We start from the raw sequence: 27,915 nt of genomic DNA, 5'->3' as shown, positions 1-27,915 counted from the left end.
AACAATACAAGTAGCCTATACATACATTGTTATTGAATCATTTTATTTTCAATGACAGCAAATAGCAATGTAACCAAATGTAAGCAGCTATAATAACTATTTTAAAGTGATTAGTGACTCGTCTAAAACATTTAAAAAAGGAATAACTTCAATAGAATCATTCTATACACTGTAGCTTCTTTACATTCTATTAGAATGTAAAGAAGCTACATTCTGATACAATGTAACTTCTTTACATTCTATTAGAATGTAAAGAAGCTACATTCTGATACAATGTAACTTCTTTACATTCTATTAGAATGTAAAGAAGCTACAGTGTTGCCTTTTCTTTTCTTTTCTTCCCACAAGAACGTAATTTTGTCAGGTTGATAAAGAAATGTCACTTTACTTCCTGACATTATTGTTACTTTTAGACTAATATATCTTCCAAAGTCACGGTCTTCTTAGTACACATTGTAATCCCTGAGTTGTGAGCAGTTCAACCAAAGAATGTTGTTTCATTTTTAATAATTGTTATAGGGCTGAATGAGACAAAGAAAGAGAAAGACGACACGACAACTAATGAAGTTATCAAAACTGACTTTTTGGGCGCCCTCGAGGTCTGGGGGACTGGAACAGTTGGCAATTTTTCCTAGTTAGTAATCCTTGTATGTGTACGTGGGCCCCCATCTCTGTGCAATGTGTACACTTCACGTCTTATTTCACACATTTTGGAAAGCACGCTTATCTCTTTCTTCCCGAGAGCTTTAGATGAGAGGACTGATACTGCATTACTCTCAGTTCTGAAGGATAAACATGAGGCTGCAGCCAGTTTATCTGAATGAATACTTGAAAAGGGGAAACGGCAGCTGTCCAACGGCAAAAAACTCTGCCCACCAGAACCTGTACACCTCACAAATAATACATTTTATCTTGCTTGTGAAGCTCGGGGAACTTCAAACTTCAAATACTATTTGTGGGGTCTTCATTTCTGGTTGTGTTATGTGCAGGACTATTTATTTGCCGGGACCAGTCACTTCCTGGAGTCTTGGTAACCTCACAGTAGGCTACCAAAAAAAGCACAATTAATCCCGGGGCTTTGGGGGCCCCTGAGTCTGGGGCCCCAGAGTCATTGTCAGGTTAGCGATTCAGCCTTGTGTGTGCGTGTTTGTTATTGTTATGCTTCACTGAAAGTATGCAGTATATGGTTTCATAGATATGTAAACATCTACGCGCGCACGCACTCATATCTTTGATAGTTTTGACAAGGGTATCAGAGAGAGAGAGAGAGAGAGAGAGAGCGAGAGAGAGAGGGGGGGGGGGGGGGGGGGGGAGCGAGAGATGAGGAGGAGGGGAGAGAGAGAGAGAGTTGTCGGCTGAGGAGCAACACATTGGTGAGAACAGGGGAGCAGGCGCGCGGCACGGGGACCCGCCGGAAGAAGCAGCAGCAGCTTCAGCTTCAGCGCGAGCTAGACGCAGACCGACGAAACACCGGCAGCACGAGCGACACCGAGGCGGTCAGCGGGGCGGAGAGGAGGAGGAGGAGGAGGCACCTGCACCGCGACTCGTTCTCCCCCGCTGCCTCCGTCGTCTCTCCCTCTCTCTCGTCGCTCTCCTCACCCCTTGTTCCTCTCGGACCGCCGCCGCCGCTTCCTCGTTAAGATGGCTGACCCCAGCAGCGACGGAGAGGCACCGGAGAGCGCGCGCGGCTTCGCCCGCCAGGGAGCACTCCGCCAGAAGAATGTGCACGAGATCAAGAACCACAAGTTCATCGCGCGCTTCTTCAAGCAGCCAACCTTCTGCAGCCACTGCACGGACTTCATCTGGTGAGTGTGTCTGTGTGTGTATGTGTGTGTGTGTATGTGTGTGAGAGGGCAACGGACACAGGTGAGTCACTTGCTGCTGCGGCTCTGAACGGCCTCCTTCCACACCGACAGTGTTCAGACACCGCAGTGTTTCATTCATTGTCATTGTCAAAAACACTGCGATGCGCCATTCCCCCAGTCTTCCCACAATGCGACAGCACCGCGGGCCTGTCGGAAGGAGAGGGGTGTTGGGGGGGGGGGGGGTGGGATGCGTTGTCGGCAGCCGCAGAGCAGTCGCCGCTGCTCGGCGTTTACCGCATCGACCCGACACCCATCTCTGAAACTGGAGGTTCTGGTGGAGGAATGCAGCTGGATACACAGAGGGCCCCACTGTTGCTGCTGCAGCTCTGTGTGTGTGTGTGTGTGTTGATCTGCGCGTGCGTGTGTGTCCATGTGTGATTGCATATCTGCATGTGTGTGTGCATGCATGCATCATTGTCAGTGCATCTCTTGTGAATCCCCCCAAATTTCACATCCCTGTCTTCTGTCCACAGGGGCTTTGGGAAACAGGGATTCCAGTGCCAAGGTAAGAGCAGTGGCTCATTCACAAATCCCTCTGCTGCATATGGCTGTGGGTGTGTGGACGGATGTTCACTGTCTGAAGGAGTGTTGCTGTGTGTTTGTTGTGCTCAGGGGCCGCAGGTCTGCACGATGTTAAGAGTGACCTGTTGGCTCCTTCGTCGACGGTGTGTTGGTGTTGGCAGGCAGGTGACAAACTCGGAGTAGGTGCTTGCCAACAGTGATAAATGAGAGCGAGAGCACTCCGAGGAGGCTCAGGCTGAAGAGACGGTGTGAAACGTAAGAGTAGGAGAGTCTGCGGAGTCGTGAAAGCTGAGATGTCTGTTTTTGGCCAAGGAGAAATGGAACGAAGACAAACCAGGAAGTTGGATTTCTCTAGCTTTTTTTTCTTTTTTTCCTCCCCTAACATCGAGCCTAACATCTGATTGGAATTGTAAAATGGTGGGTTTGTGTGTGGGCGGGCGGTGATGTGAGTCCGTGGGTGGGCAGCTGGTTGTGGGGACGGGTGGGTGTCTAGACACGGACCTCTGCATAAAATAGTTTCATAAACCGGCTGCAACATAGTGACACCCCTCAATCACATGCATGCTTACAGCAAAATGTGCTCGCGGTATCACTTCCTCTTCTTCACTGATCCATCTCAGAAACCCAAACACCTGAACTCATCTGGCTCCAGTCACGTGACCAGTCACGTTTGAGGAGAAAATGACCAGCTGTTTCCACATTATGCTCTTGCATAAGACTTCATTGACTGGAAAGAGTCGGGCAAAGTTGTGTAATTTTATCAGCAGTCCCCTCGTCTCCTTGAGACTACAGCAGCAGCTCTGGTGGTTTTACAGGAAGTGCATTGGGGATAGAAAATAAATGAACACTTTATGTGCTTCTTGAGTGAGAGTGCACAGCCTCCTGGACTCGTGAGCTCCTGTGGTGAATCAACCTGAGCTGATAACACACTTTACAGAGCACGGACCAATCGGAGCCTTCCATAGGTAGAGCAGCTCTCAGGTCGGGTTTCGCGGTGAGTTTCCAACCGTTCAGTGATAACTCTTAAATTTGTGGACGGCCTGTTGTACAGTAAGGGTTGTTTGAGATGTTGTGAGTCAGCCATTATTGCTCCCTCTTTAGATAGAGAAAGGAGTTAATACACAATCGGTCAAGCTGCACAGGAAGCAGTGGTTTGGTGATTGGCAGGTCAAAAGGTAGAGAGGCATCTTGGGTAACGCTGGGCTAAATCTCACAACAAATCTGTAACTCTGGTCCACTTACGAGCTTATTTTCTGAGTTTTCAACCACATCTCATGGACGGCGTTTACTCTGCTGTCATGGAGCTAAATTGGAAAATATATATTGGGATGCGTTTGGTTAAATAAGCTGTGATCATACTCGCCACGGACACAGACAGCTACAGACACTTCTCTACAAACTACAGTCATGCTTTACGCAGACATTTTTCCACGCATGAAAGCAAGATAAAGAGCTCCTTTGTTTGTTGTATTTGCACATGACAAAGTGAAAGTAACAGAAAAGGGAGCATGCAACCGCTGATCAGGACCAAGGATGGGGAATACAGACGAGGGTCCGGACTCACAAAGACAGGTGGACGCTGAGACCTTTAGTTCAATCGATTCATTGATTGAAATAAAACTGATTGGCAACTATTTTGATAATCAGTTAATCGTTAATGTCATTATTCTAGCAAACTTTAAAAAAATAAATTATCTTATAATATTAATATTTTGGGATTTTGCTGCAAAAACATGAGATTTTAGAAATTAAAGAAATCACATTTTTCAATTACAAAAAAACGTTAGCCCTAACATTTGATGAACTTAGTCCAATATATTTGGCTCAATTTGGTTGAAAAGTAAAGTATGTATTTAATTAACTTAACCTGCGGACCAAATTAATGTGAGTTTTTTTTAGGTGGGAGAAGGAAAACAGCGGGCTTGATTGAATCTAACGATTAGTATGAAGAAATGGATTTTGTGAACGGGTCAAAAGGTTTCTTGTGGTTTTCACACTGAAGCCATAAATAGGAATTATTCAACTTAAATTAAAATATGGATCAAACAAATGTTCACCTCAAACATCCAGTAAGAGCTGACTTGGTGATGAAGGATTCCTAGTAGTTATATTTAATTAGTATTATTAGATTATTGTTAACCTAACATGTTGACATGAGGTAAACAGTAAGATTTATCAACAAACATGTTCGTCTCAAGTTCTCAGTAAGTGTTGATTTGGTTATTGATAAATTAATCGTCAGATATTTTGATAATCGGTTAATCGTTTGTGTGTGCTTTAGATCTCGTAAACTGATCACTTTGAGATTTTAAATGTTCGGACAAAACAAAACATTTGAAGATGCCACTCTGGGGAACTGATGTTCATTTAAATGACAGACTTTGACCAACAACAAGTGGAAAAAAACGATGAAAAAACAGCTTTTGTGTCCTCATTTATTGGGTTTTCTTTTCCTTCATTTTAGCAAACGATAGGAGTGAGCTGGAACGACTAGTGAACGAGAAATGATCAGGATTTGGTCGATTAAACCAGTGTCAACTTAACCTCCATTAGTAGCTCTCCTGGAGCTGTGGATCACATCATAACGAGAATATAATGGTGAGATTAGTTTGAACGTGTTGCGACAGAAAGCTTTGATTTGGCGACTTGCAGGTCATAACACGATAAAACGGGGGAGATTTTGTTTGCACTGTCTTTTTTAGGCTTGGTTTGAACAGCATTTGTTAACTATGTTTCAACTTGTAGTCAAGACCCACTTTACAGCCAAATATAGTAATTTATTTGCTGTGTGTGTTTTCTCTTCATTCATTCTCCCTAACATGAGAGTTGTTTAAAGACAGCTGGAGGAACAGGACGGGTGTAGATACAGTTCGGTGTGAATGTGAGGTGCACAGACTCTTATACAAACACACACGCTTCTTAAGCAGGAGGAATGTTCGACATGTGGCGGCGACTTGTTCTGACGTGTTCGGCAGATTGTGTGTTTTAGACACTATTGCTTATGTTTGTGTTACATTGGTGTCTTCTGTTGCTTTGTGGGTGTGTTTTGAATACCTGTTCTGCAGGTAAAAATGTCTCTTTTTTGTCTTTCAAAGTGAGAGCAAATGGAGGAAGTCACTCTCGGGTGGTTTCCTGCTTTAGAGATGTCTAATCAGAGTTTGGACTTCAGGTTTATGACGTAAATTTTCTTCTCGGCCGTCATATCGGATCAGTGGAGGGAAAGCTTTTCTGATTTGAAAAAGTAAACTGAAAACAAACTCTTATTTAATGCAGCAAATGGTTATGAAATGATTGTATTTTTTTTTTTTTTTGTATTTAGTTTTATGTTTCTACAAAGGCCTTTTCACTGCAGACATTTTAACTTTAGATGTAAAACTGCACATTACTGATAATATTAATGATCTGAAGGCTCTGTTTATTATTTTAAGTGTCCCAGTAAGCCATGTTGGTTAGCCAGAATGCACAATACTGGGAGCCTGAAACTTAATGAAACTTAGCTAAATGAAATTCGGGCATCAATCATTTTATTATCCCGCCTGCTGTTTTCCTACTGTGACAAGTCTCAAAGTTTTATCTTTCCATCAGGACAGAAATCACTAAATTGTCCGATATGGTTGAAAGACAGAAGCTCAGAAGATAAAATGCGTCTCAGGCTGCTTTAGAGATGTTGTTTTTTAAACACTGGTAACTGTACTGACCTAAATGCTGACATGCTGGTGTTAAGCACGTATGTTTTCCACGGTTTACTGGACAAATTCAAGTTTTGATTTGGTGACGATTCTAGAAAGAAAGTCAGAGGATCACTGAAGTCGGTACGATTCATCCTCTGGAGACCATGAATGTCCATACTGTAGTCCAGTAGTTGAGATATTTATCTAAATCAATGCATTGTTGCTCTGATTACTAATATGGAGGACATTTCAAAACACAGATGGCTACCAGTTACACTGTGCTCTTATGCAGGTGTGTCCCTTCTGACGTAACATGAGCTCTTATAACTCCACCAAAGGTTGACGAGAGCGAAACATGTTTCTTTCTTGTCTTGTTGAGGAAGCGTTATACTTCTCGCCCCACTGATATAGATACAGATATAACCTGCTTTTCACAACAGAAATAAAAAGGATCAAACGTGCAAAGAGTCCGTGTTAGGGCGCGTGTCCGTATAGCGGTTTGTTTTTTTCTGGCAGAAAAGCACTGACAGGGCGCTTCATCCCAGCGTATAACAATATCGTGGGCAACATATCACCACTCTAACTGCTGTCGTATGATAGACTAGCATCGCTCCTTTGTTTATTTTATTGTCTATTCGGGCTACTCTCTATTTGTCTGATTTTGTTTCACCATAAGCACCCACGTGAGGATGCTTGCCCTCATTGTTTGTATGGACGAGTCACCGCTCAAACGGTGGGTGGGGGGGGGGTTCTCGAGGTGGCCACATGCAGCTACATCTGCTCTCTCCTCATTGGGAACAATTGAAAAAGAAAAAAAACCTATTTGCACACCTAAGAGTTAATGTTGCCTCTGTGCCCACATTACAACTTAACAAGAATGCAGAACAAAATGCCAAAAATAGTTTAATCCCGATCATTGGCTGATCAGCGGTTGAAGTGAAGTCTCTTTGTCATTGATTCGATGACAGGCCAGCCAGTCTAAAGATATTGATTACAAGATACGTTTGTGACACTGAGGCCGAGAAAGCAGACACATATTTTAGAGTCCGGCTGTCCCACAGCACAGCGCCGGCTCGTCAGTGAACTTGCTTCACAATGAATTTCAAAGTTGACACGTCTTTCCAGCGTCGGCGCTCTGAAACTGTCAAATGTCAGGATGGCTGACTGGATGTTGATGTGACTGGAGAAGTACCCAGAATGTTTTGAGATGAAGATGAATTAATCAAATCACAGCAAATAACAACATATTGATGATTTACTGGTCGGTAGGGCTGCAAATAAAGATGATTTCTCATGTAGATTTATTCATTTTCTCCTCAATTTGCTTAATTTGTCTTCCAGTCAAAAACCACCAATGTGTTTAATTTACAAAGATACAGTAAAACACAGGAAGCTTAAACCAGCGTAATCCCTGTTAATTACCTGATTAATTAATATACTTATGTAGTTGAATTGTTTCAGCTCTATCAATATAAACACTCCTCCATCAGACCCAGTGATGATAACATCAGCTGACCCAGGTCACATGACGAGCACTTTGCATGTTATCTAACGTAGCATAGAGATAGCCGGTGCTCTCCATTCATAATGTGTTTACTCATTAACTTTGTGCTTTGGCACAAACGACCACTTAGACTAAAGGATGAACTGATGACAAATTCGGGGGTCACAGGTCAAGGTAACTATGACCTCACGTGCGACCTGTTATCGTGATATCAAAGGAACGACTCATTCGATCGTAGAGGGGTTAAAGGTCACTATGACTTCACAAAAGAAAAACGGTTTATCTCAAGAATTCAAATGGCATTTATGACAATTTTACACAGATGACTAATAGGATAAAATGACAGACGTGGATGTAAACTGCAACGTGACTGATTGTTGGTGTGGAGAATTTCAGTATTAAATGCATTATTAGTAGGATTTAATAACACCCCTAGTGGTGAGTAGAAGTGTCACAATAATAAATATGTTAGTCACAATATGTTTCCATATGGAATGTATTATAGGTTTACAATATTCTTACTTATAGAGGATATTATATGTTACAGTATATTAACTCATTGAATGTATTAAATCATAGAAGTATAGTCACTGTAGGTATTAAAACACTAAGAATAGTTTTGAGGGTCAGATAGGGATTCTGAGTGAGGTGTCAGACATGCAGCAGCAAATGGAGGCGACCTCATCGATGGAGGATGGGGCCAGTGGGACGGTCAAATGCCAAAGCTGACCAGCAGGACAGAGAGGAGGAGTTCAAGATGTTTTGAGAAGAGCCAAGATGTTTTGCTAAGGGATCGATAATGGGAGGGGGCAGAATTCAAATGAAGCCAATCACTAATCGCCACGGAGGGTCATTCACATGTTTTATGACAGTGTCGGACACTTTCCGACTCTCAGGGGATACAAAAGACAATGTTTTAGGGAGTTTACCTCAGATTACTGCAGCTCTCATTTTCAGCTAACTGGCCGCGCCGGACTGTGAGGAGATGCTTGTATGTGGTCTCTGCTCTCGAGAACATTACTGTTGATAGTTAATTCAGTTTGTAAGTGAACTTTGTGTAGTACATTAAATATTGTTTTAATTTTGGACCGGGTCCAGCTCATTCTTCTGATGCGCGTGCGCAGTAAGAAGCTCGCAGCAGAAGAGTACCTGCGGCCTGCAGGCTCCTTCATCCTTTGTTCTAACCCTAACATTGGCATACAACAGTGAGCCGGTAGCTCTCGTTTCTTTCGCAGCAACAAAAACACTGTTCATTTCTGTCAAGCTTCAGTAAAAACCAGCCCAGGTTTGTGACATTGTATCTCAGTGATCAGTTGTCAATCAAACACACGATGTTTGGATGCTAAACGAGCATTTCTGATGGATCTCCTTACACCCTTTTTTGTCGTCCCTTTTTTAGTAATAAAGAATATTAAATTGGAAGAGTCTGTCCAGTAGCGGGGGTCTTCGCTGTGGTTCAGTTTATTCAGGCCAGCTGAAGCCCTAATGATGCTTTCAAGTGTCTCCGTTTTGTGGACTTGTAATCATCCAAGATGGAGGAAACTTCCCGATGGTCATGTTGATGTGAAACGGTCGGCCCGCTGTCATACTGGCAGTCCATCGCAGGAGTCTCTTTTTATTTTTTTTGAGCGGCTCTGAGTTTACCGTTATCGCCGTCATTCAGATAAAACCGAGGCGTCGCGTGTGTGTGTGTGTGTGTGTAGACCCGACTGTAGGGCTCAGCCTGGTTGCTAGGCAACAGAGCAAAGACCTCTTCGGCAGGTCACTAGGCCTGTCTCTCAGTAGTGTGTGTGTGTGTGTGTGTGTGTGTGTGTGTGTGTGTGTGTGTGTGTGTGTGTGTGTGTGTGTGTGTGTGTGTGTGTGTGTGTGTGTGTGTGTGTGTGTGTGTGTGTGTGTGTGTGTGTGTGTGTGTGTGTGTGTGTGTGTGTGTGTTTAAGTGACGGAGCAGATTTATGAACAAAAAGCTCTAAAGTGCGACTGCGATCCTTCGCTGTGTTTTCTGTGGCTCCACTTCAGTGTTTCTGTGTTTCTGACACACAAATGAATCCTCCACCCCCTCACATCGCCTCAAACCCAGCTGTGCCCCCATCCCTTCCTGCCCACACACACACACACGACGCCTCTCCGTTTGACTTTATTTCTTCTTCTTTCTTTTCCTCTCGTTGTTTTCTTCTTCTTCTCTTTGCGTTCCCCTTTTTATTTTCAGTCACTCTGTGTGTCTGTTCCTGCACTGCAGAGGGACAGTGTTCGATGTCACACCGTCAGTTACTGGTGTGTCTGTTGTTAGAATTAAAACTGCACCAACCAAAAAAAAAATGTACTGTAGGTCCAGGTGTTCAGTGATGTGAGCCACCCTCTCTCCTGCACAGATGCATGGACAACCAGGAGCACTCTGTTGCTTACCTGCTAGAAAGCTGCGGAAAGTGCCGCGGTGCCTCATGAAAACGTAATGGCAATGTGAATAATTAAGATCAAACCAGAGCTTAATGTCACCCTGTGTGTGTGTGTGTGTGTGTGTGTGTGTGTGTGTGTGTGTGTGTGTGTTTGTGTGTGTGTTTGTTTTGTTCTGGCTGTTGTGTGTTTAATATTTCCATAATGATGTCTTAATTCTATTTTTAGCCGATACTGCATGTCATAGTAAAGTGGTTTAAATCAGCAGTGATGTGAGGCTGAAGCACAAAGTCGGGCTACTGTACAGAAGACTTGATCTGCCCTATTTATCTAAATGGACTTCTGGTGTTGGTCACGTTCACGTCTTCGTTCTGCAGCGAGTGACTGATCAAAATTTAAAGGGAAGGATTGTACTTTATTTCCGTCTGACCCAGAGTGTGCACAGTTTAGAGGCTTTACTGACTCATGGTCTGGTTTAAGCTGGATGTGTGATGGATCGGTAGCAGCTCTGCTCAAACAAACCTACTGAGGGCTAAATACTCATTAGTACTGCTCGGTTTCTATCGGGGCTGCGACTACAATCGTTTTCATGAGCTGTTAATCTGCAGATTATATTCCCAATGAATCGTTTTGTCCCTAAAATGTCAGAATGTATTGACAAATTCCCAAAATGATGTCTTCATTTCTGCACATGTAAACTGATATTGTCTTATTTATTTGTAGTTAAATGATCTGTTGTTCACAATTCAAACGTTCCACTTTATTACAAGTAGTGGCCAATTTCTTATACTGTAATTATTGAAGCCTTTTTTAACGGCTTCCAACCGTATACACTACGTTCAAGTTTAAATACGTTGTTGATTAATCAAGTAGCCGATCCACATGATTTGATAATCGTTTCGTTGAGTCGGTAAACATTCAATGATTCTTGCTTTTCAAATGTGATTTTGCTGGTTTTCTTCAGCAAACTACATCTCTTTGTTTTTTTTTGGGACAAAACCAGCTACTTCAATGTGTCAGCTTGGGCTTTGTAGGATTGTGATGGACATTTGTTAGTTGCAGCCGTGGTGACATTCACAGCGATGGATCAGACCAGCTTGTCCGTCTCTCCTACTCGACTCCTGTCAACATTTTTGTACCTTTTTATAGCATTTTGGATCTCTTGTCTGCAGTCTCTCAGCATTCAATGGGGTTTTATTTTACACGTGAAACCGTCAGACAGCCACATGTTGATCGTGTTTTTCATTTAAAACACCTGAAAACCACAAAACTCATCCGCGTTTACTTGATAACAAAGTTATCGGGTTTGTCTTTAAAATGCTCAAAGTGAAACCCAAATTTAAGATTTTGTTTTCTTACATTTTCTTGAGACAAGATTTGGTTTGTTGCCTGTCTGAGCTTTTACCACCCAACTTACTGTGAACAATGATGCAAGCAAGAAGTCTGATGCTTCAGCTATGAAATGATGAGGAAGAATGCAGCCCTGGACGTTTTAAAAACACCCGTTCATTGGTGTAAGAAGTATTCTGATAGTAACACTCTGTGTCGAGTAAAAGTCCTGCATGTAAGTCCTTACTTCAGTAATCGACATCAGAATTTACAGATGTACCAAAAGTGAAAGTACTCTTTTTGCAGAATTATGCATAATATATAATGATTTAAATTAGTGAGGTATTTATGTTGCAGCTGGAAAAGGTGGAGCTAATTTCAGCTACTCCACTTTGCATACTTAATGTGTAATATATCATAAGTATATAAGTTGATTTATACTTTGTATTAATAATCTGAATCTGCAATGTAACAAAAGCGGTCAGATAAAATGTAGAGGAGTCAAATTATAAAGCAGCATAAAGAGAAAATACTCGCGTAAAATGCAGACCTGGGCAATATATCGATATCTCGATATGAGATGAGATATCGTCTTAAATATTGATATCGTAATACGGCATAGTTGTTGTCTTCTCATGGTTTAAAAGGCGGCTTTACAGTAAAGTAATGTCATTTTCTGAGCATAGCTGCTACTTGATCGTAACGTGATAGACGGTCATGAACTGTCACTAAACTTTGTCCCACAGATTATTAGGGAAAAGAAGACTTCCCTAAAGTGTGTGTGTGTGTGTGTGTGTGTGTGGAGCCTGCTGTCTCTGTTTCCTGTCGCAGCTTTAATGTTATGGGGCGCGATTACGAAATGTCCCACCATGCTGTGGTTAAATTTAAAATCATCTCAAACTGAAGCAATAAAACTAAATATAGCTGGCGGCGAGCACGGAAGAAACAAATGGGAACTGCTGAAATATGAGTAGCCTATTGCGCAGTGACTAATGCATATAATTGACATATTGATTCATCTCTTTGTTGCTGTTGTGTCGCCTTATTTGGCGTTGTAAGGAAGCCTCAGTCTGACATTTGCTTTTCTTCTCCCCTCCACTCTCCCTCCACCAGTGTGCTGTTTTGTGGTCCATAAGCGCTGTCATGAATTTGTCACCTTTTCCTGTCCGGGGGCCGACAAGGGACCTGCCTCCGATGTAAGTAAAGACAACGTGAAGCAGACTGCTGCTGTTCAAGTTAGATGTTAAACACACGGTTAGTGATTGTTTTGCTGGTGAGTGATGTTTATTAATAACATTAGCAAGGTCAGCACTGGCTTTTTGGTGTGTGTGTGTGTGTACATCCAAGTAGTTCCTGTATTTGCTGCTGGATGAACACACACACACACTCTCTCTCACACACACACACACACACACACACACACACACACACACACACACACACACGTACAGACCCCTTGTCCTCCTGCTGAGCTGTCAGCCCCAAATCACATTGAGACATGTCAGTAAAGAGAGAATGTGCTGCCTGGCTGCCTCAGGTTAATGAGCCAACATCACTCATTTACTGTGTTCACAATGATGCACACACACACACACACACACATATTTGTGAGTCAGCATGGATTTTGAAGTCCTATAACTGATGTTTATTAATCTCTAACTCCTCTGTCTTTCTTTGTTTTGTCACCAAAGCTGTTTTGTTCTCACCTATTTTTAAGCATCCTCCAAACTCACTCAATCAGAGCTGCATTGCCTCATCTCAATAATTTTGCAGAGCAAGTTCCTGCAGCCAGGTTCAAAAAATGTTGAGAAAAGTCTTCCCAGAAGAGTGAATTGTACGGTTGTATTATTGTTGTTATAGTTTCATAATCATGCTTATGGAGTTAGATGCTCACACACGGCTGAGATGTTCTGGTGTCCACATACTTATGGCCATATATTATATCTCAAAACGTGCTAAACTATCGGCATGGTTAGAAACCACAAGAGGTAAGTGAGAACATTTTCTATTTTGTAATTCGGGTGAAACGACCCTTTAAATACCGCTTACAGGACTACTGGGAACAACTGAACAGATTTCAATCTTTTAATGGAGTCGTAGCACAGCGACACAAAGCGACCTGGATTACTTCAAATGTTGAATTGAAGTGACTCTCTGTTCTCTCTCCTCTCTGTGTTTGTGCCTCTGCAGGATCCTCGTAGTAAACACAAATTTAAGGTCCACACTTACTCCAGCCCGACCTTCTGTGACCACTGTGGCTCCCTCCTCTACGGGCTAATACACCAGGGCATGAAATGTGACCGTACGTACACAATTATCTGTGTGTGTGTGTGTGTGTGTGGCCTATGAAATGGATCCTGAAATAAATACATTTGGCAATAATTGTCTCCATAAATGTGTAAATGAGTCACTAATTTATTTATTTCAGGATTTATTTTTATAGGGATATTTATTTATTTATTCAAAATGATATTAATTTAAAATGAAAACGTTTATTTAATGATCTACAGTGATCACACTTTGAGCACGTGGCACAAATGAACTTTATGCTTTTGAGCAGAAATTGTGAATTTACCTGCTTTATTGAGCTTTTGTGGCTCGCTGCATAAATGTATACATTTCAAACGATTCACTTTTACGACAATTAATTTGAACTCTTTCACATATTGACAAACTTTTATAGATTTACAACTTTAATATACTCGTTTATACATCTTATAGTCTTATAATCTATAGGCTTATAGTCAAGAGACAATGAAATCAGTTTTGCACATTTGTCTTTTTGCTTCTTTTTAACAGTTGATCCAAACATCAACATACACTGTGTGTTGTTAACGTGTCTCTGTAGTGTAGTGATTAGCGCTGTCACCTGTCCTTCCTGTGTTGTCGGGGGGTTCTCTCCAGGTTCTCTCCGGGTTCCTCATCCAGTCCAGAGACAGAGACTGAATCCCTGCTGGGTTCAGCTCCAGACTCTTAATTCTGCAGCATCGGGGCTGACGTTGTATATTTCTGTCATTCCAATTCATACTGTTTTACTTTGTAGCATTCATAATCCACACACTGCTTGTGATATGTGGATTGTGGACTGAAGTTAAAAAAACACATTATCTGAATTTACATTGCAGACATCATTTACTATATTTGACCTGCTCATGAGTCACAATGTCTGATGATATTATCAGCTTCTCATACGAGTGAATGTTTTTTTTACGTCCTTGCTGTTGTGTCGTATTTATTGCTGATCATTTGCCTGTTCGTTGGCAACAAAGACACAAACAGGAAGTAGGCTACATCTCTGCTGTGCGATCACCAGCAGTATTTAGTCAGCAGACAGTTCCTCATTGGACCTGTGAGCGTCACACAGCGTTTGATGGACTTTGAAGCAGTTTTTATACATTTATATTTAGTCACCAGATGTAGTCAAAAAGGAAAAGAAAGAAGGTTGGTGTTAAAGTGTTGGTGCTGAAAATACTGCAGTAGCTTGTACAACACAATTCACATGGAGGTTATTCGGTTATATTAATCCAACGTGAACAAACATTTGACTAAGAGCTCTGTGTTTCTTGCAAATTTTATTCATATTAATAAATTAGATGTTTTTGAAATGCACACAAAATTGTCTCTGATATCAACTCGCTATGGCTAAATGATTAACTCTCAATAATCTTTGGGCTCTTTGTAAGACATTTTGAGACATAAATCACTGATAACAAAAGTTTGGTTATGATCTCATGGCTAAATTTCAAAAAACGGGGACGTGACTCTTGATGGCTGACAATGTCGGATCAAGTCCCTCCCAACTTTCTGTCTGCTCGCTTTAAACTGGAGAGACCTAAGAAACTGTCACAGGGCTCCTAATACACAGGCAAGGGATTTATTTACTTTAGATCTGCTACCATGATGAGATGAGATGTGTTGTTCTGCCACATCAAAAACTTGTTTTTTCTGGGTCATCCCTCTATAAAGTTTTAATGGACAGTGCAGCTGAGTGGAGGCAGACAGAAATGTGGAAGTTACATAAATGAATGATGTGTTTAGTGCACTGCCTCGTGGAGTTTTAAGATGAAACATCATCAGAAGACGTTCTCATAAGAAAGGTCTTTATCATGGAATCGATTGCCTCCAGTGAGTGGAGTAAAATGTGGAGCTTTGTACATCAGAGCAGGCTGACATCTAGTGGACAGACGGAGAAATTACAAAGAAGGTTTGGGTGTTTTAAAAAAGTGCTCACTATAAGAGATGAACTATTATCTGTTTTTTTATGTTTGCCTGTATAGCTGTACTCAAAACAAATTAATGTAAAACTATCCCAGATGTAAGTAGAATGGTGTTTATTATGCAGGGAGGGTCTAATGAAACAATGCTGTTGAGTTGCATTATGGAAGGCATAGGATCCTTAAAAGTCCAGATGTCTCGACCTTTTGCTGCTTCAGCAATATCTCTCTTGTCAGTCCCCAAATGCAACACATTGGACATGGGACGATATGACCATTGTTGGTCATGACAATGAAGGCCCAAGTAATTGCGATTGACGATATTGTCTCACTAATTATTACAACTTGCTTTAAAACTCTTAAAATGGCACTGAAACATACTGGAATCACTTCCCCTCACATTTTGTTAAGAAACTAATTTTTCCACTGAATCACAGATTTTTATTTTTTCATGAAAAAAAACAAAATCTTAAATAAGATAATGATAAATCACAAGTTAGTACATCGTCCCATCCCTACCGGACACAACACTAGATCTGAGAACCCTTTAATCTGATGATAAAGTACCGAAAGCATTGTGGTACTGAGTTAAAGGTTTAAGGAGGGTCATACGTTGTACTTACTTGGATAAAACTAACTTGTGCATTTTTGTGTGTCTGTGGTCAGACTGTATGATGAACATCCACAAGCGATGTGTGACCAACGTCCCGAGCCTGTGTGGGACAGATCACACCGAGAGGAGAGGACGCATCCAAATCTCTGCCCAGATCTCTGACGACACTCTCACCGTCACCAGTGAGTGCTCTGTCTCGTCATTCTCTCACACACACACACACATACACACACACACACACACACACACACATACACACACACACACACACACACACACACACACACACACTGAAGGCCTCTCAAATTTCTATCAGCCTAGGACTAAAACTGGAAAGTCCATTAGTCGATCAATGACCCAACGATTGACCCATATCGGCACTGGAACATGCATCCACGTCCCGGCGCTCTCTCTCAGACGGCTGTGGATTGATTATGGAACAGAAACTAAACTGTTGTTAAATGTTGTCAAAGAGTTATTTAGGGCAGGACTCGGACTGACAGGTTCACATCCTGCTGTCCTCTGGAAAGGACAACATCCAGACTAAACTGTCTCAAAGTGTGTCTTATCTTCAGATGGTTTTCTGACACTCTTTTGTAACCGTGTCCTCCTCAACCCCTCGCAGTCAAAGAGGCCAGGAACCTGGTCCCCATGGATCCCAACGGCCTGTCAGACCCCTACGTCAAGCTCAAGCTGATCCCAGATCCCAAGAGTGAGAGCAAGCAGAAGACCAAGACCATCAAATGTTGCCTCAACCCCATCTGGAATGAGACCTTCACTTTGTGAGTCATTGTGTTCCATGAGTTTTGAGGCTTCAGCAAACGTATTTTTGGCATTGTTGCAATGTGCACTTTGGTTTCAAGTTACTCTATTGGCCCCGTTTTCGGTCACTAAAGTAGAAATCTAACCGGAGCTCATGCGAGTGACCCTGTCCCCATTCTTTTTCCTGTTGTTGCTTGTTGTTATTCAAGCTATTCTGGGTTGCTGTGTGGCTGCAAGGAAAGGCACAGGCATGAAAAGCTGTCGCTTGCTGAGGCGTTAACCAGTTAAAATGGAGAGAGATGTGGGGAATGTGGCTTTGAAATCAAATTGTGGACGCGGTTTTTCATGTTTTACCTATTTTAAGAACACCCTTCATCTCATTTCCTTAGCAACCTAAAAGAAACCGACAAGGACCGCCGTCTGTCAGTGGAGATCTGGGACTGGGACTTGACCAGCAGGAACGACTTCATGGGATCCCTGTCCTTTGGGATCTCGGAGCTTCAGAAACAAGGGGTAGATGGATGGTAAGACGTCAAGATACGGTGGAAAATGACACAGGTGTATGCACAAATAACAAAGGCAGAGGGAACAGGGGTGTGGATATTTAAGGGCTTTATTGTCATAGTCCAGTGATAATCCTGGATGTTGTGTTTTTATTCTGGGGTTTAGGTTTAAGATGCTTTCTCAGGAGGAAGGAGAATACTTTAATGTTCCCGTCCAGCCAGATGGAGAAGACGGTAACGAGGAGCTACGACAAAAGTTTGAGGTGAGAAACAGAGACACAAAATGACAACAGGTTAAATTTGTGCTGTCCTTGTGTTTTTTTTTAAAGATGAGGCCTTTCTCTTCTTCTCTTATAATCTCGTTCTTTTCCCGTCATATCTTCTCTCTCCAGAGGGCGAGGGTGGGGCCAGGGAAGCCCACAGACTCTTCTTCCTCCTCGGTGTGCAAGTATGACAGCAATGGCAATCAGGACCGGGTCAAGCTCTCGGACTTCAACTTCATCATGGTTTTGGGCAAGGGCAGCTTTGGCAAGGTGATGCTCATTAGACATGGCAGCCAGTGGCGGGACAACAAGATTAAATCACTGTGAAGCTGATTTGTTTCCTCTTGGTTGACTCCCTTCAGGTGATGCTGGCTGAGAGGAAGGGCACCGATGAGTTGTACGCCGTCAAAATCCTGAAGAAGGACGTGGTGATCCAGGACGACGACGTGGAGTGCACCATGGTGGAGAAAAGAGTCCTCGCTCTGGGTGGGAAACCACCTTTCCTCACTCAGCTGCACTCCTGTTTCCAAACCATGGTATGGAGACAACATGACAACGACGAGAACATAAAGAAACATGGCAGCACTTGTGACACGGTTTATCACATTTATGAATTGTTCTCCTCTTCTTCTTTGTCTTCCAGGACCGATTGTATTTTGTCATGGAGTATATAAATGGAGGAGACCTTATGTACCAGATCCAACAAGTCGGCAAGTTCAAGGAGCCTCATGCTGTGTGAGTGTTCATGCAAAACACTTTCTTGTATTTTCTTGCTCAGAGTTTGTTGTGCTCCTCCTCTTACTTCTAATTCATTTTCCCCTTCATTATACTGTGCTCTTCTCTTCTTTATCAGTTGATGTCTGAACCCTTTGTGTTGGTCCTGAAATGTTGAAAGATGTACTAATTAATCAATCAAAAGATAAGACCAAAGCAATTCAGCAATTTAAAAAGTGTAAGACATTAAAAAGATAACAATTTAATAAAATAATCCACTAGATTATTACTATGAAAGAGAAATTACATTATACAACTTCAATACAATAAAATAAGTGAGAAATATAATACCATTTATTCAGACATGCATATGTATTTGTCAAATGATTTCAGCAGCTTTTTGGTAGATTCAACTTTATGGTCATTGCACAGAGTTGCACATTGTTGGTTCAGAGTTAGTGTATATATATATATATATATATATATACAGTATGAACATGTACAGCAGTTACAGTATGAAATACTTATATATTTAACATATATAGTGCAAGTAGAGGTACAAGTAATGCTAATAGTAAGACAATATATAGATAATATACAGCTGGAGGTATGACATGAACACACACTATAGATCTCATATGTACAGTAAAGACAGTGTTATAAATAAACATACTGTAGTTAGTTTGGCGTCTAGACTCGGACCTCGTGACTCATCATGCAGATATGATTACATGAGCTGATTTAAATATATTGGATATATTCCCCCAGCTAGCCGGAGCCTGCAGGAGGATGCTGGTGTGTTGGTGGGGCGGAAAAAGAAGCCAGCAAAACTGAGAGATTGACGAGGCTGAGGGAGAGATCAAGTGTGTTTGGTAGATGATGTGCAGAGTTGAGACACATGACGTGAATATGTATCACTGCAGCTCGAGTTGCCTGCCTGAACTAGCTTGCAGGCGTCAGTCCATTCATGAAAACAGAAAATGATTGTGCAATTTTGACATCATAAGTAAAAAAAAGTTGCCTTTTATTTATGTCATCACACAACATGCTGTGTATCCATGTCAATGCAGACACACACATATGGTTAGAAACTGGTGTTGGTCTGTCTTTTAGGTTCTATGCTGCAGAGATTGCCGTTGGACTTTTCTTCCTTCACTCCAAAGGCATCGTGTACCGGTGGGTCAGTTTGTAAATCAGCTCGAGTGTTGTGTAGTTGTGTGCAGTTTACAATCATTGGAGAATACAGGTGTGAATAATGTGTGTGTGTGTGTGTGTGTGTGTGTGTGTGTGTGTGTGTGTGTGTGTGTGTGTGTGTGTGTGTGTGTGTGTGTGTGTGTGTGTGTGTGTGTGTGTGTGTGTGTGTGTGTGTGTGTGTGTCAGGGATCTGAAGCTGGACAACGTGATGCTGGACGCTGAAGGCCATATAAAGATAGCCGACTTTGGCATGTGCAAAGAGAACATGTACGATGGAACTACCACAAAAACCTTTTGTGGAACGCCAGATTACATCGCTCCAGAGGTGTGTTAACGTGCTGTTGGATAGTTGGTTGATGGTTCTTTTTTAACCCCTGAATGAGACTCACGACTCCACCATTGTGTCTTATAGATCATAGCTTATCAGCCTTATGGAAGGTCGGTAGACTGGTGGGCCTTTGGAGTACTGCTCTATGAAATGCTTGCTGGACAGGTTTGTATTCAATCACTGTCGTTACTTTTTTAATTGAGAACAATTGTGGCAAAAAAAATAAAAAATGATGAAGTATATTTGTGCCCATCCAGCCGCCTTTTGACGGGGAAGATGAAGATGAGCTGTTCCAGTCGATCATGGAGCACCACGTCTCTTACCCTAAATCCATGTCCAAAGAAGCTGTTGCTATCTGCAAGGGGGTGAGGCCGCATGCTCAAATGCACATCCACATAAGCTTTGTCTAGACTCACAGGAGCCTCCTCATATGGCACGCAATCTACAAGCACGCACAAAGGCCTTGATGCTCCACATGCTGTGTGTTGCAGTATTTTCCGAAATGTCTACTTTACTACTTTATTGTCTTTTTAATTGGTATTAAATGTATATTAAAGAAATGAAGGTTGAATATCATGTAAACAATTTGATTTGGCTGGCTAAATATGTACTTTTGTAAATATGTATTTTTAAGACCTTAGAGCGTGTGAGCAGCGAGCGCCGAGTTACAAAAATTCAGAGGTGCACGACCAACCGTCACAACCGCTTGCGGAGCCATCGCGCAAGACTTGCAGGTCGTTGTTACGCTATTTTCTGGCACACGAATCTCGCGCCACCTTCACTACGGCGTGTATAAACCAAACTATAGAGACACCTAATGCACTCCCATAAACCCTCTCGATATCCACTCGGAACACCGGAGTTTACGACATGTTAAGGGCTAATAGCTTAGAGTGCAAATGTGTAAGAATACCTCCAACAGTGCAGCTACAGCTACTTATCATTCTCCACAAGTCCTAATGATAGCTGTGAGTGCCAGATAATAGAGGAAACACCGTATAAGTTTCAGGTCCATCTTGCTACATTTTGGTGAAGCACATAAACCTGTCGGTATGTTTTCTTAACGCTGCCTTTTCATTGTGGGTTTCAAATTTCAGAATATTCAGTCAAGTTAAATAAAAGAACAATCATTTAAAGAATGCATCATCTTTTTGTCTGCACATGCAGATTGTTTTGGAAACGTTATATATATATATATATATATATATATATATATATCGCAAAGCCCCGGGAAGAGGACTTCATGCAGCGGTACCAGAGATATTGTCTTTTTCTTACTCCATGCATTCTTCTTTCTTGTGAAACCCTGGCGCCTACATTACCCATAATGCTACTCGACCGCCGACAGCTCAGTCGTAGATTTGGTATGTGTTATGCTAGTAGCGGCTAATGTAGCCTTGTGCTGCGAGCCTCTAGTAGAGATGAGGAGCGGGCTGCAGAGGTCTGGTACGCTCACTTCTTTCTCACATTTCCAGATTGTTTTTCATTTTCAAACTTGCAGTCTTGACATCAATTGAGCCAATTTATCAGACTTCATACATCCACAAATAAAATGTATAGTTCAGCCCTAATAGAGTTTATCTGCTTCTTTACACCTATAATACAGCTCGATGCAGTGAAGGGGGGATCAGTTTGGACATTATATAAGCAGGCAAACACAATCACACACACACACACACACACACACACACACACACAGACGCATGTCCAAACTCTTCTCACCTTGTGTGTCTGTGTGTGATTTCAGCTGATGACCAAGCACCCAGGTAAGCGCCTGGGCTGCGGTCCAGAGGGGGAGAGAGACATCAAAGAGCACGCCTTCTTCCGATACATAGACTGGGAAAAACTGGAGAATAAAGAGGTCCAGCCGCCTTTCAAACCTAAAGCTGTGAGTATATTACACACACTTACTCTTTTCAACTGTTGAATATTATCTGAACTTTACTGATTACCTAAGAAATGAGTCACGGTAAAGAAGGGAATAACACACGTAGTGAAGGTAAGTTATAGATTACATCGCTCATCCCCTGAACCCAACCATCACCTGCCATTGGTCACTACCTTGACAAATGGGATTTGTGAGTGTAATCACCAATGATAGAGCTGAGATGTCACCGGCTCACATGCGGACCAATGGAAATCCACAGTTTCGGCTGTGAGTGATTTGATTGGTTGATGCCATGTTTTAGTTGTATTTCTCTTTTTTCTCTTTGTCGTTGTCCTTTATTTCTTCACATCCTTCATCCAACTCACTCCACCTCCCCCTCCACCCCGCCCATATCTCTCTCCTCTCCTTTCCTCTCCACGGCAGGGTGGGCGTGATGCAGAGAACTTTGATCGCTTTTTCACGCGCCACCCCCCCGAGCTGACCCCCCCAGATCAGGAGCTTATATCCAACCTGGACCAGGAAGAATTCCAAGGCTTCTCATTTGTTAACCCTGAGTACCCTCACTCAACTCACTGACCACGCCACATATCACTGGGCTGCACTAGTAATCCCCGACACCTCGGAAACACACATTAAAAACAAACAAAACAAATGCACCATGATGTCATATCCAGGCTGCATGCGGCAGGGTGAAATGTTAAAGAAATAGTTCAATGTCGATGAGAAGATCGATGTCAGTGTCATGTCTGCGTGTAGGGTGAGGAGCTGGTGCCAGGAGGCGATTAGCCTAGCTTAGCATAAAAACTGGAGGCAGGGGGAAACAGCTAGCCTGGCTCTCTCCAAAGTTAAACTCATCACCTGCAGGCTGTTGTGTTTGCTCGAGAGTCTTCACCATAAAAACCTCTCTCAACTCTCTTCACATGTGTATGAGATAAAACGTCTTAATTTTAGTTTCTAGTAGCTGCATCTTTGAGGAGAGCGAGGCTAGCTGTTTCTCCCCCGACTTCTAGTTTTTATGCTAAGCCAAGATAAGATAATTGCCTCCTGGCTCCAGCTCTGTATCTACAGTCATAAGATTTGGTATCGATCCTCTCGTCTTAACTCAAACTAACAAACAAGCGTATTTCCTAGAAAACAATTTCTCCAAATAACGTTCAGGTGCAAATGTATACAGGTGCTCAAACACTAACAATCAGGAGAAATAATCCAATATTCACGTGTCAGGTTGCCAGTAGGAGACACGGTTTTCAGTTTACTGTGGTTTTAGCACATCAGCTCTACCGGCTGTATTTCTATCTTGTTGCTCGCTCCTGAATGCCGCCCGGCTGCTCACACCAGCGCGTTCAGGTCGTGGGTCCGACCTCAGGGCCGACCCGAACCTGCTCTCTCTCCGTATCACCATCCCTGTGATTGCATATTGACGATGACGACCTCTCAGTAATATTGATGCGTGTACTATGATGTACTATACTCACATATTTGGTAATATACATACAATGTAAGTGAAAACTGACCGATTGCTTTGCTATGATTGTTTGAGTACCGATCAGTTTCCCAATGCTGACTTTATATTGTCTATAGGACCAAATACTTCTCCACTTTCTGTTCCGTCAGTGTTGTGATGGGCTTAACATTTTTGCTGATTTCATTTTTAACCAGTCAGAGGATAGACGTCTTTATACATGCAGCCAGCAAGAGTGTAAGTCTGCGTCAAGTTAGTGATTTTTGACTGAAATTGTATTACTTTTCTCCTGACTCATTAATGAAAACATTCACCACATTACACTGTGTTTTAATGACATATCTCTACGCTTGTAAACAACATTTATTGGGAGAATTTCACATCCGACGAGTCTTGTGAAGCTGCTAGTTTGTTAGGATGTCCAAAAGTGCCAAAAAAAGAAAAATAGGGTTCAGAATCACGAGGACGTGGAAAGATATTGTCCTCAACAACTGTGATGGACAGCCATCTTGTGCCATTTTGCAGTATAATGTGTAATTATTAGAATATGCATTATAGCTTATCTGTTCTCCAACAATACAATACCCTCGGAAAGTCATTTTCATGTATAAAATGAATGAAGACGCGTGTTTCATTGTGAGGCAGGTTGTATTATCTTTTTGTAACTGTGAAACGATGCAGGGTTATAACAATGTGTCAAATCTTGTTCTTTGAGCTCCTATCAAAAAAAGGGAGGCGGCATCATGTTGACGTCACAGATGCACAAAGATGCTCGCTTTGATTGATTCTGCCAGGTGGAAAAAGTGAGCGTTTATTGTGATGATCGTAATGGTGTCGAATTAATAGTGACATAACGAGAGAGATTATGAGGAAAAAAATATAGATATATATGGAGTTCTATATCAGAGAGGTATTTGGATAAATTGTTCTGGATGAGAGCGGTGCTTCTGTGGGTTGTATAATTGTCCTGTATGACTGGAAACTGATAATATACTCACTGGTGCCTACCAGACTACTTCTGCTGTGTCTGCCTTGTTTCTGCTGCTACACCCAAAACGGTAACCCTTTTAAAGAGCATACTTTTTATTTGGTGACTTGCTCGGTGAGAAGATCAGTTCAACTCTTATCATACCTGGAAGCTAAGCGAAAGAGGCAGGAGCCGGCTGGCTTAGCTTAGCTCAGCATCAACTAGAAATGGGGAAATGACTAACACGATTTCCAGTTCATCGGACTTCTAAAAATGTTTGGATATCAGCTACCCTGATGACTGTCATTACAGTTTCTGTTTAAAGGTGTCAGTCAGCCACCTTTCTTACCTTTGGGATTTTATCAAAGTAAAACAGCAATTACTTTGTACGGACAGAAAAAAAACCTACAGCTTCTATGAACATTTAGCCGCGTGGGTGCTCGGTTAATTTGGTTTTATATGTATCGATAAAAGTCACCAACATTTTTAGCTGCGACCTCTGCTTTTACAGTGTTCACTCAGCTGTAACTACCGAACAAACTTGTCGAGCCACGAGCCATAATGTGGTTTAGGGCTTATGGGAAATGGTGTTTGTTAGAGGCCTCTGAAATACTAGACATCAAAAATAACAATATTAGATTGCTTTTCAAAAAACTACAATCCTAATCTAAACAGTTTAACCAAAAATGAAAGGTCCATTTACTAAACTTCTGCCTGAGTTTTCACTGCATCATTAATGGCCTTCATCCGTGGAGAGTGGAGTGAGAGGAAGTTTTTATAAATAAACAAATTATTAATGTGTAATAAACAAAACATGACTCAAGATTTTATATTATTTCAACTGTGTGATGGTGTCCATTTTCCATATATACACCAATTACTGATCACATGATACATTACATTATAATGAGCTGCATTAGTGGTGAGTTTGTGGACCAGTGGTAAAAGGTGGGAAAGTTTCCCCCCCTCATTTCAGCTGGAAGCCCTGTGATGAGACAAAAAGGAGGAGGTAGGAAACTGAATGCTTTGTGTGTGTGACGTTATGTGTGTGTGGTACATGTGTCTTGCCTGGGGCTCACTGCTTCACCTCCCTGTGTGAAATCCTTTCCGGTTGTGATTTGGTCTGCAGCCGGTCTGTTTTATCGATCCATGTCTGTTTTGTACTGGAACGTTTCCTCTCTCTGGCTGCGGAGGTTTGTCTTGGATCTTTCTGCATTTGTGCTGTTGAAATGTTTCGGTGGGTCTTTTTTCATCTTTTGATTGTGTTTCTGGTTTTTGTCGACAAGTCCTGTGTGGAATCAGAAGTGTGTGTTTTCTGAGTCTAGAGTGATGGCGCCTCCATTTACAGATCAGAGGTGTGGACTAGACTCTACTGAGACTCAGCAATACCACAATACACATGACTTCACTCAGACTAAGGACAGCTTCACAAAACTCTGTCTCATAACAATAAATTGTGTGAAAACATAACATTTTTGTAAATGTGCTGTACTACCTGCTTACAGATTTAAAATTGCATTATATCTGGTGAAGGGTACATAATGATTTAGGACTCTAAACACAACATTTAGGACTTTGACTTGACTTGGGACTTGAGTCGACTTTGTCCCACCTCTGCAGATTATTGTCTTTCTGTGTGCTGAAACTCTGAATCCTCCCTTCCCTCCTTCTCTATCCTCCATCTTTGTGCCTCTATGGGAGAGTTGTTCTTTTTGCTTGTTGTCAACCTTCTTCTTTCTAAACTGCCTTTTTAAACGCTGTACAAAGTCACTCTAACTTAATTAACACGTTCTCTCTTTCTCCTTCTTTTCTCTCTCTTTCGCAGAAATCTCGCCGTGACGTCGGCAACTTCGACAAGGAGTTCACCAAGATGGCGGTGGAGCTGACGCCCACAGACAAGCTCTTCATTATGAATTTGGACCAGAACGAGTTTCAAGGCTTCTCTTACACCAACCCCGAATTCATCATACAAGTCTGAAGAGTTCCTGTTGGTTAGACGCCGCCCGAAAAAGACTTTACTCCAACCCGCAGAGTCCAGTTACACAGCTATCCAGGACTCATCCAGCATCTCATCGCATCACCGCCGAGGCTAAAGCCGCCACGTCTCCTACACCTCAACCCACACCAGAATCTTAACTGGACAATAATCATAAACCACCACAATGGCTTCAGCTGCTGGTTGGTCACACTGAGACTGAGTTTGACCAGTTTCCAGAAAACTCCAGGCATAGTATTCCCAGGTCCTCGTGGTGAAGCAGGTCAATACAGAGTCATAGTGGATGTGTAACTGTGTGTATGTGCTCCTATCGATCAACAACAGTGTTCATTTGTTTACTTGATTCTCTTCGGCCTGTAAAAGTTGCCTCATGAACATTCCATGATCAATATGTCATATATGCACTCACACATCCACACACACACACACACACACACACACACATCTGTGAAGGCTGCGGTTTGGAGGGAAGGAAGGTTTTTTTGAAAATCCTGGTTTGTAACCTCATGTCTAAGTTAGTCCTGAACTTAGTCTTAAGCACGTCTCGTCTTCCGAATTGATGCAAAAAAAAAGAAGAAGAAGAAAATTCCCCCAAATGCCTGTTTGGCAGCGATATTTAAAAATGTCTCAGTCTTTTTCCTCTTGCTTAATCTCTCTCTTCTCTTTTCTCTCTGGCACTGTGTACGCAGTGGTTTAGTGCTGTGTAGGCATATACAGTCTTTGTGGTGCAGCTCCTCTATGCATGCCATATTTGTTGGTACAGTAGTTCCCTTAAGATTTGCGTTTGACATCATGGAGGAGGGAAAAAAAACAACCTCTGGTGTCTTGAATTTATCAATGCAAGTCAGTTTTGAAATATCCATGCTCATATTTTGTTTCCACTTCGAATGCTGTGTCTCTAATAATGTCGAAATATGCTAAAGAGTTAGCTTTACAAAGCGTGGAGCAAAATATGAGATTCTGTCAAATGAATATATAAAGTAGATGTAATAATTCTGTATGACTTGTGTTTCAGTGTATGTGGTAAATAGGACTGGGATCTAGAGCTAGAAGTGTTTGTCATGTTATAATACACTTCTATATTCTTCACAGCCCCATCTCACTTTCTCTCTGCTCTTTATCTCTGCCAACTTTTTACTTTGTTTTCCCATTTTTATATCTCCCGTTGTCCTCTTCCTCCCCTGTCCCCAACTCACGTTCACTTCTACAATTTAAGGTGGAAAAGAAATGGGAAATGAGATATGTAATACAAGAGTGAGAGGGCAGAGGAGGGGAGAATAAACTGTTTACTATGCAAAAAGCCGGAAAAGAAGCAAGAGGTTTGGGGGAAGAGGGCAACTTTTATAAAGCAACCTGAAGAAATTGTGTAACAGGACAGTGTACGTGTTGCATGCGCCATATTTACCTGCGCGTGAGAGACACCTACAGTATGATACCTACATTAAAGTGAATTATCATTATACCATTTCAGTAACACTGGCTCTTGTATTTTACTCAGCTGTACATAACAGATTACACATCACTACACCATCTGTTGCAACAAAAGCTGCTACGAGGGACTTTAATTTTGTGTTTTGATTGTTGACAGTCGCTGTGGATAAATTGGTGTCTTTCTGAGCTCCAGAGTTCCTTTTAGAAAAACTAATTTTACTGCAGCAGGGTCTGACAGACTTCGCTGCGCTGTCCAGGTTCGGGTGCTCCTGAGCCTCCCTTCCCTCAAGCAGCCCCA

At 42.0% G+C, this 27,915-nt stretch overlaps 1 protein-coding gene across 3 annotated transcripts; it reads left to right on the top strand.

The window, feature by feature from the left end:
* Positions 1 to 1,336: 1,336 nt before the first annotated feature.
* On the top strand, positions 1,337 to 27,660 carry LOC142949704 (protein kinase C beta type). 3 transcript variants are annotated; one of them, XM_076091508.1, is made up of 17 exons: positions 1,352 to 1,805; positions 2,339 to 2,370; positions 12,396 to 12,478; positions 13,473 to 13,584; positions 16,163 to 16,291; positions 16,735 to 16,891; positions 17,261 to 17,395; positions 17,541 to 17,637; positions 17,767 to 17,907; positions 18,000 to 18,173; positions 18,281 to 18,372; positions 19,465 to 19,527; positions 19,732 to 19,870; positions 19,958 to 20,038; positions 20,131 to 20,238; positions 21,621 to 21,761; positions 22,185 to 24,242. In XM_076091508.1, exons 1-17 carry the CDS (start codon positions 1,642 to 1,644, stop codon positions 22,335 to 22,337), a joined length of 2,001 nt encoding a protein of 666 aa, XP_075947623.1. In that variant the 5' UTR covers positions 1,352 to 1,641; the 3' UTR covers positions 22,338 to 24,242. The 3 variants fall into 3 exon arrangements, with proteins under 3 accessions (XP_075947625.1, XP_075947623.1, XP_075947624.1); XM_076091509.1 differs by lacking the exon at positions 22,185 to 24,242 and adding an exon at positions 26,016 to 27,660 and having other exon boundaries at positions 1,354 to 1,805; XM_076091510.1 differs by lacking the exons at positions 2,339 to 2,370; positions 22,185 to 24,242 and adding an exon at positions 26,016 to 27,660 and having other exon boundaries at positions 1,337 to 1,805.
* The last annotated feature ends 255 nt before the right edge of the window (positions 27,661 to 27,915 follow it).

This window comes from Anarhichas minor, unplaced genomic scaffold (genome assembly GCF_050575085.1).
Source record: "Anarhichas minor isolate MPS153535 unplaced genomic scaffold, ASM5057508v1 ptg000014l, whole genome shotgun sequence".
Classification (NCBI taxonomy): Eukaryota; Metazoa; Chordata; class Actinopteri; order Perciformes; family Anarhichadidae; genus Anarhichas; species Anarhichas minor.
This window is presented reverse-complemented; position numbering and strand designations above follow the sequence as displayed.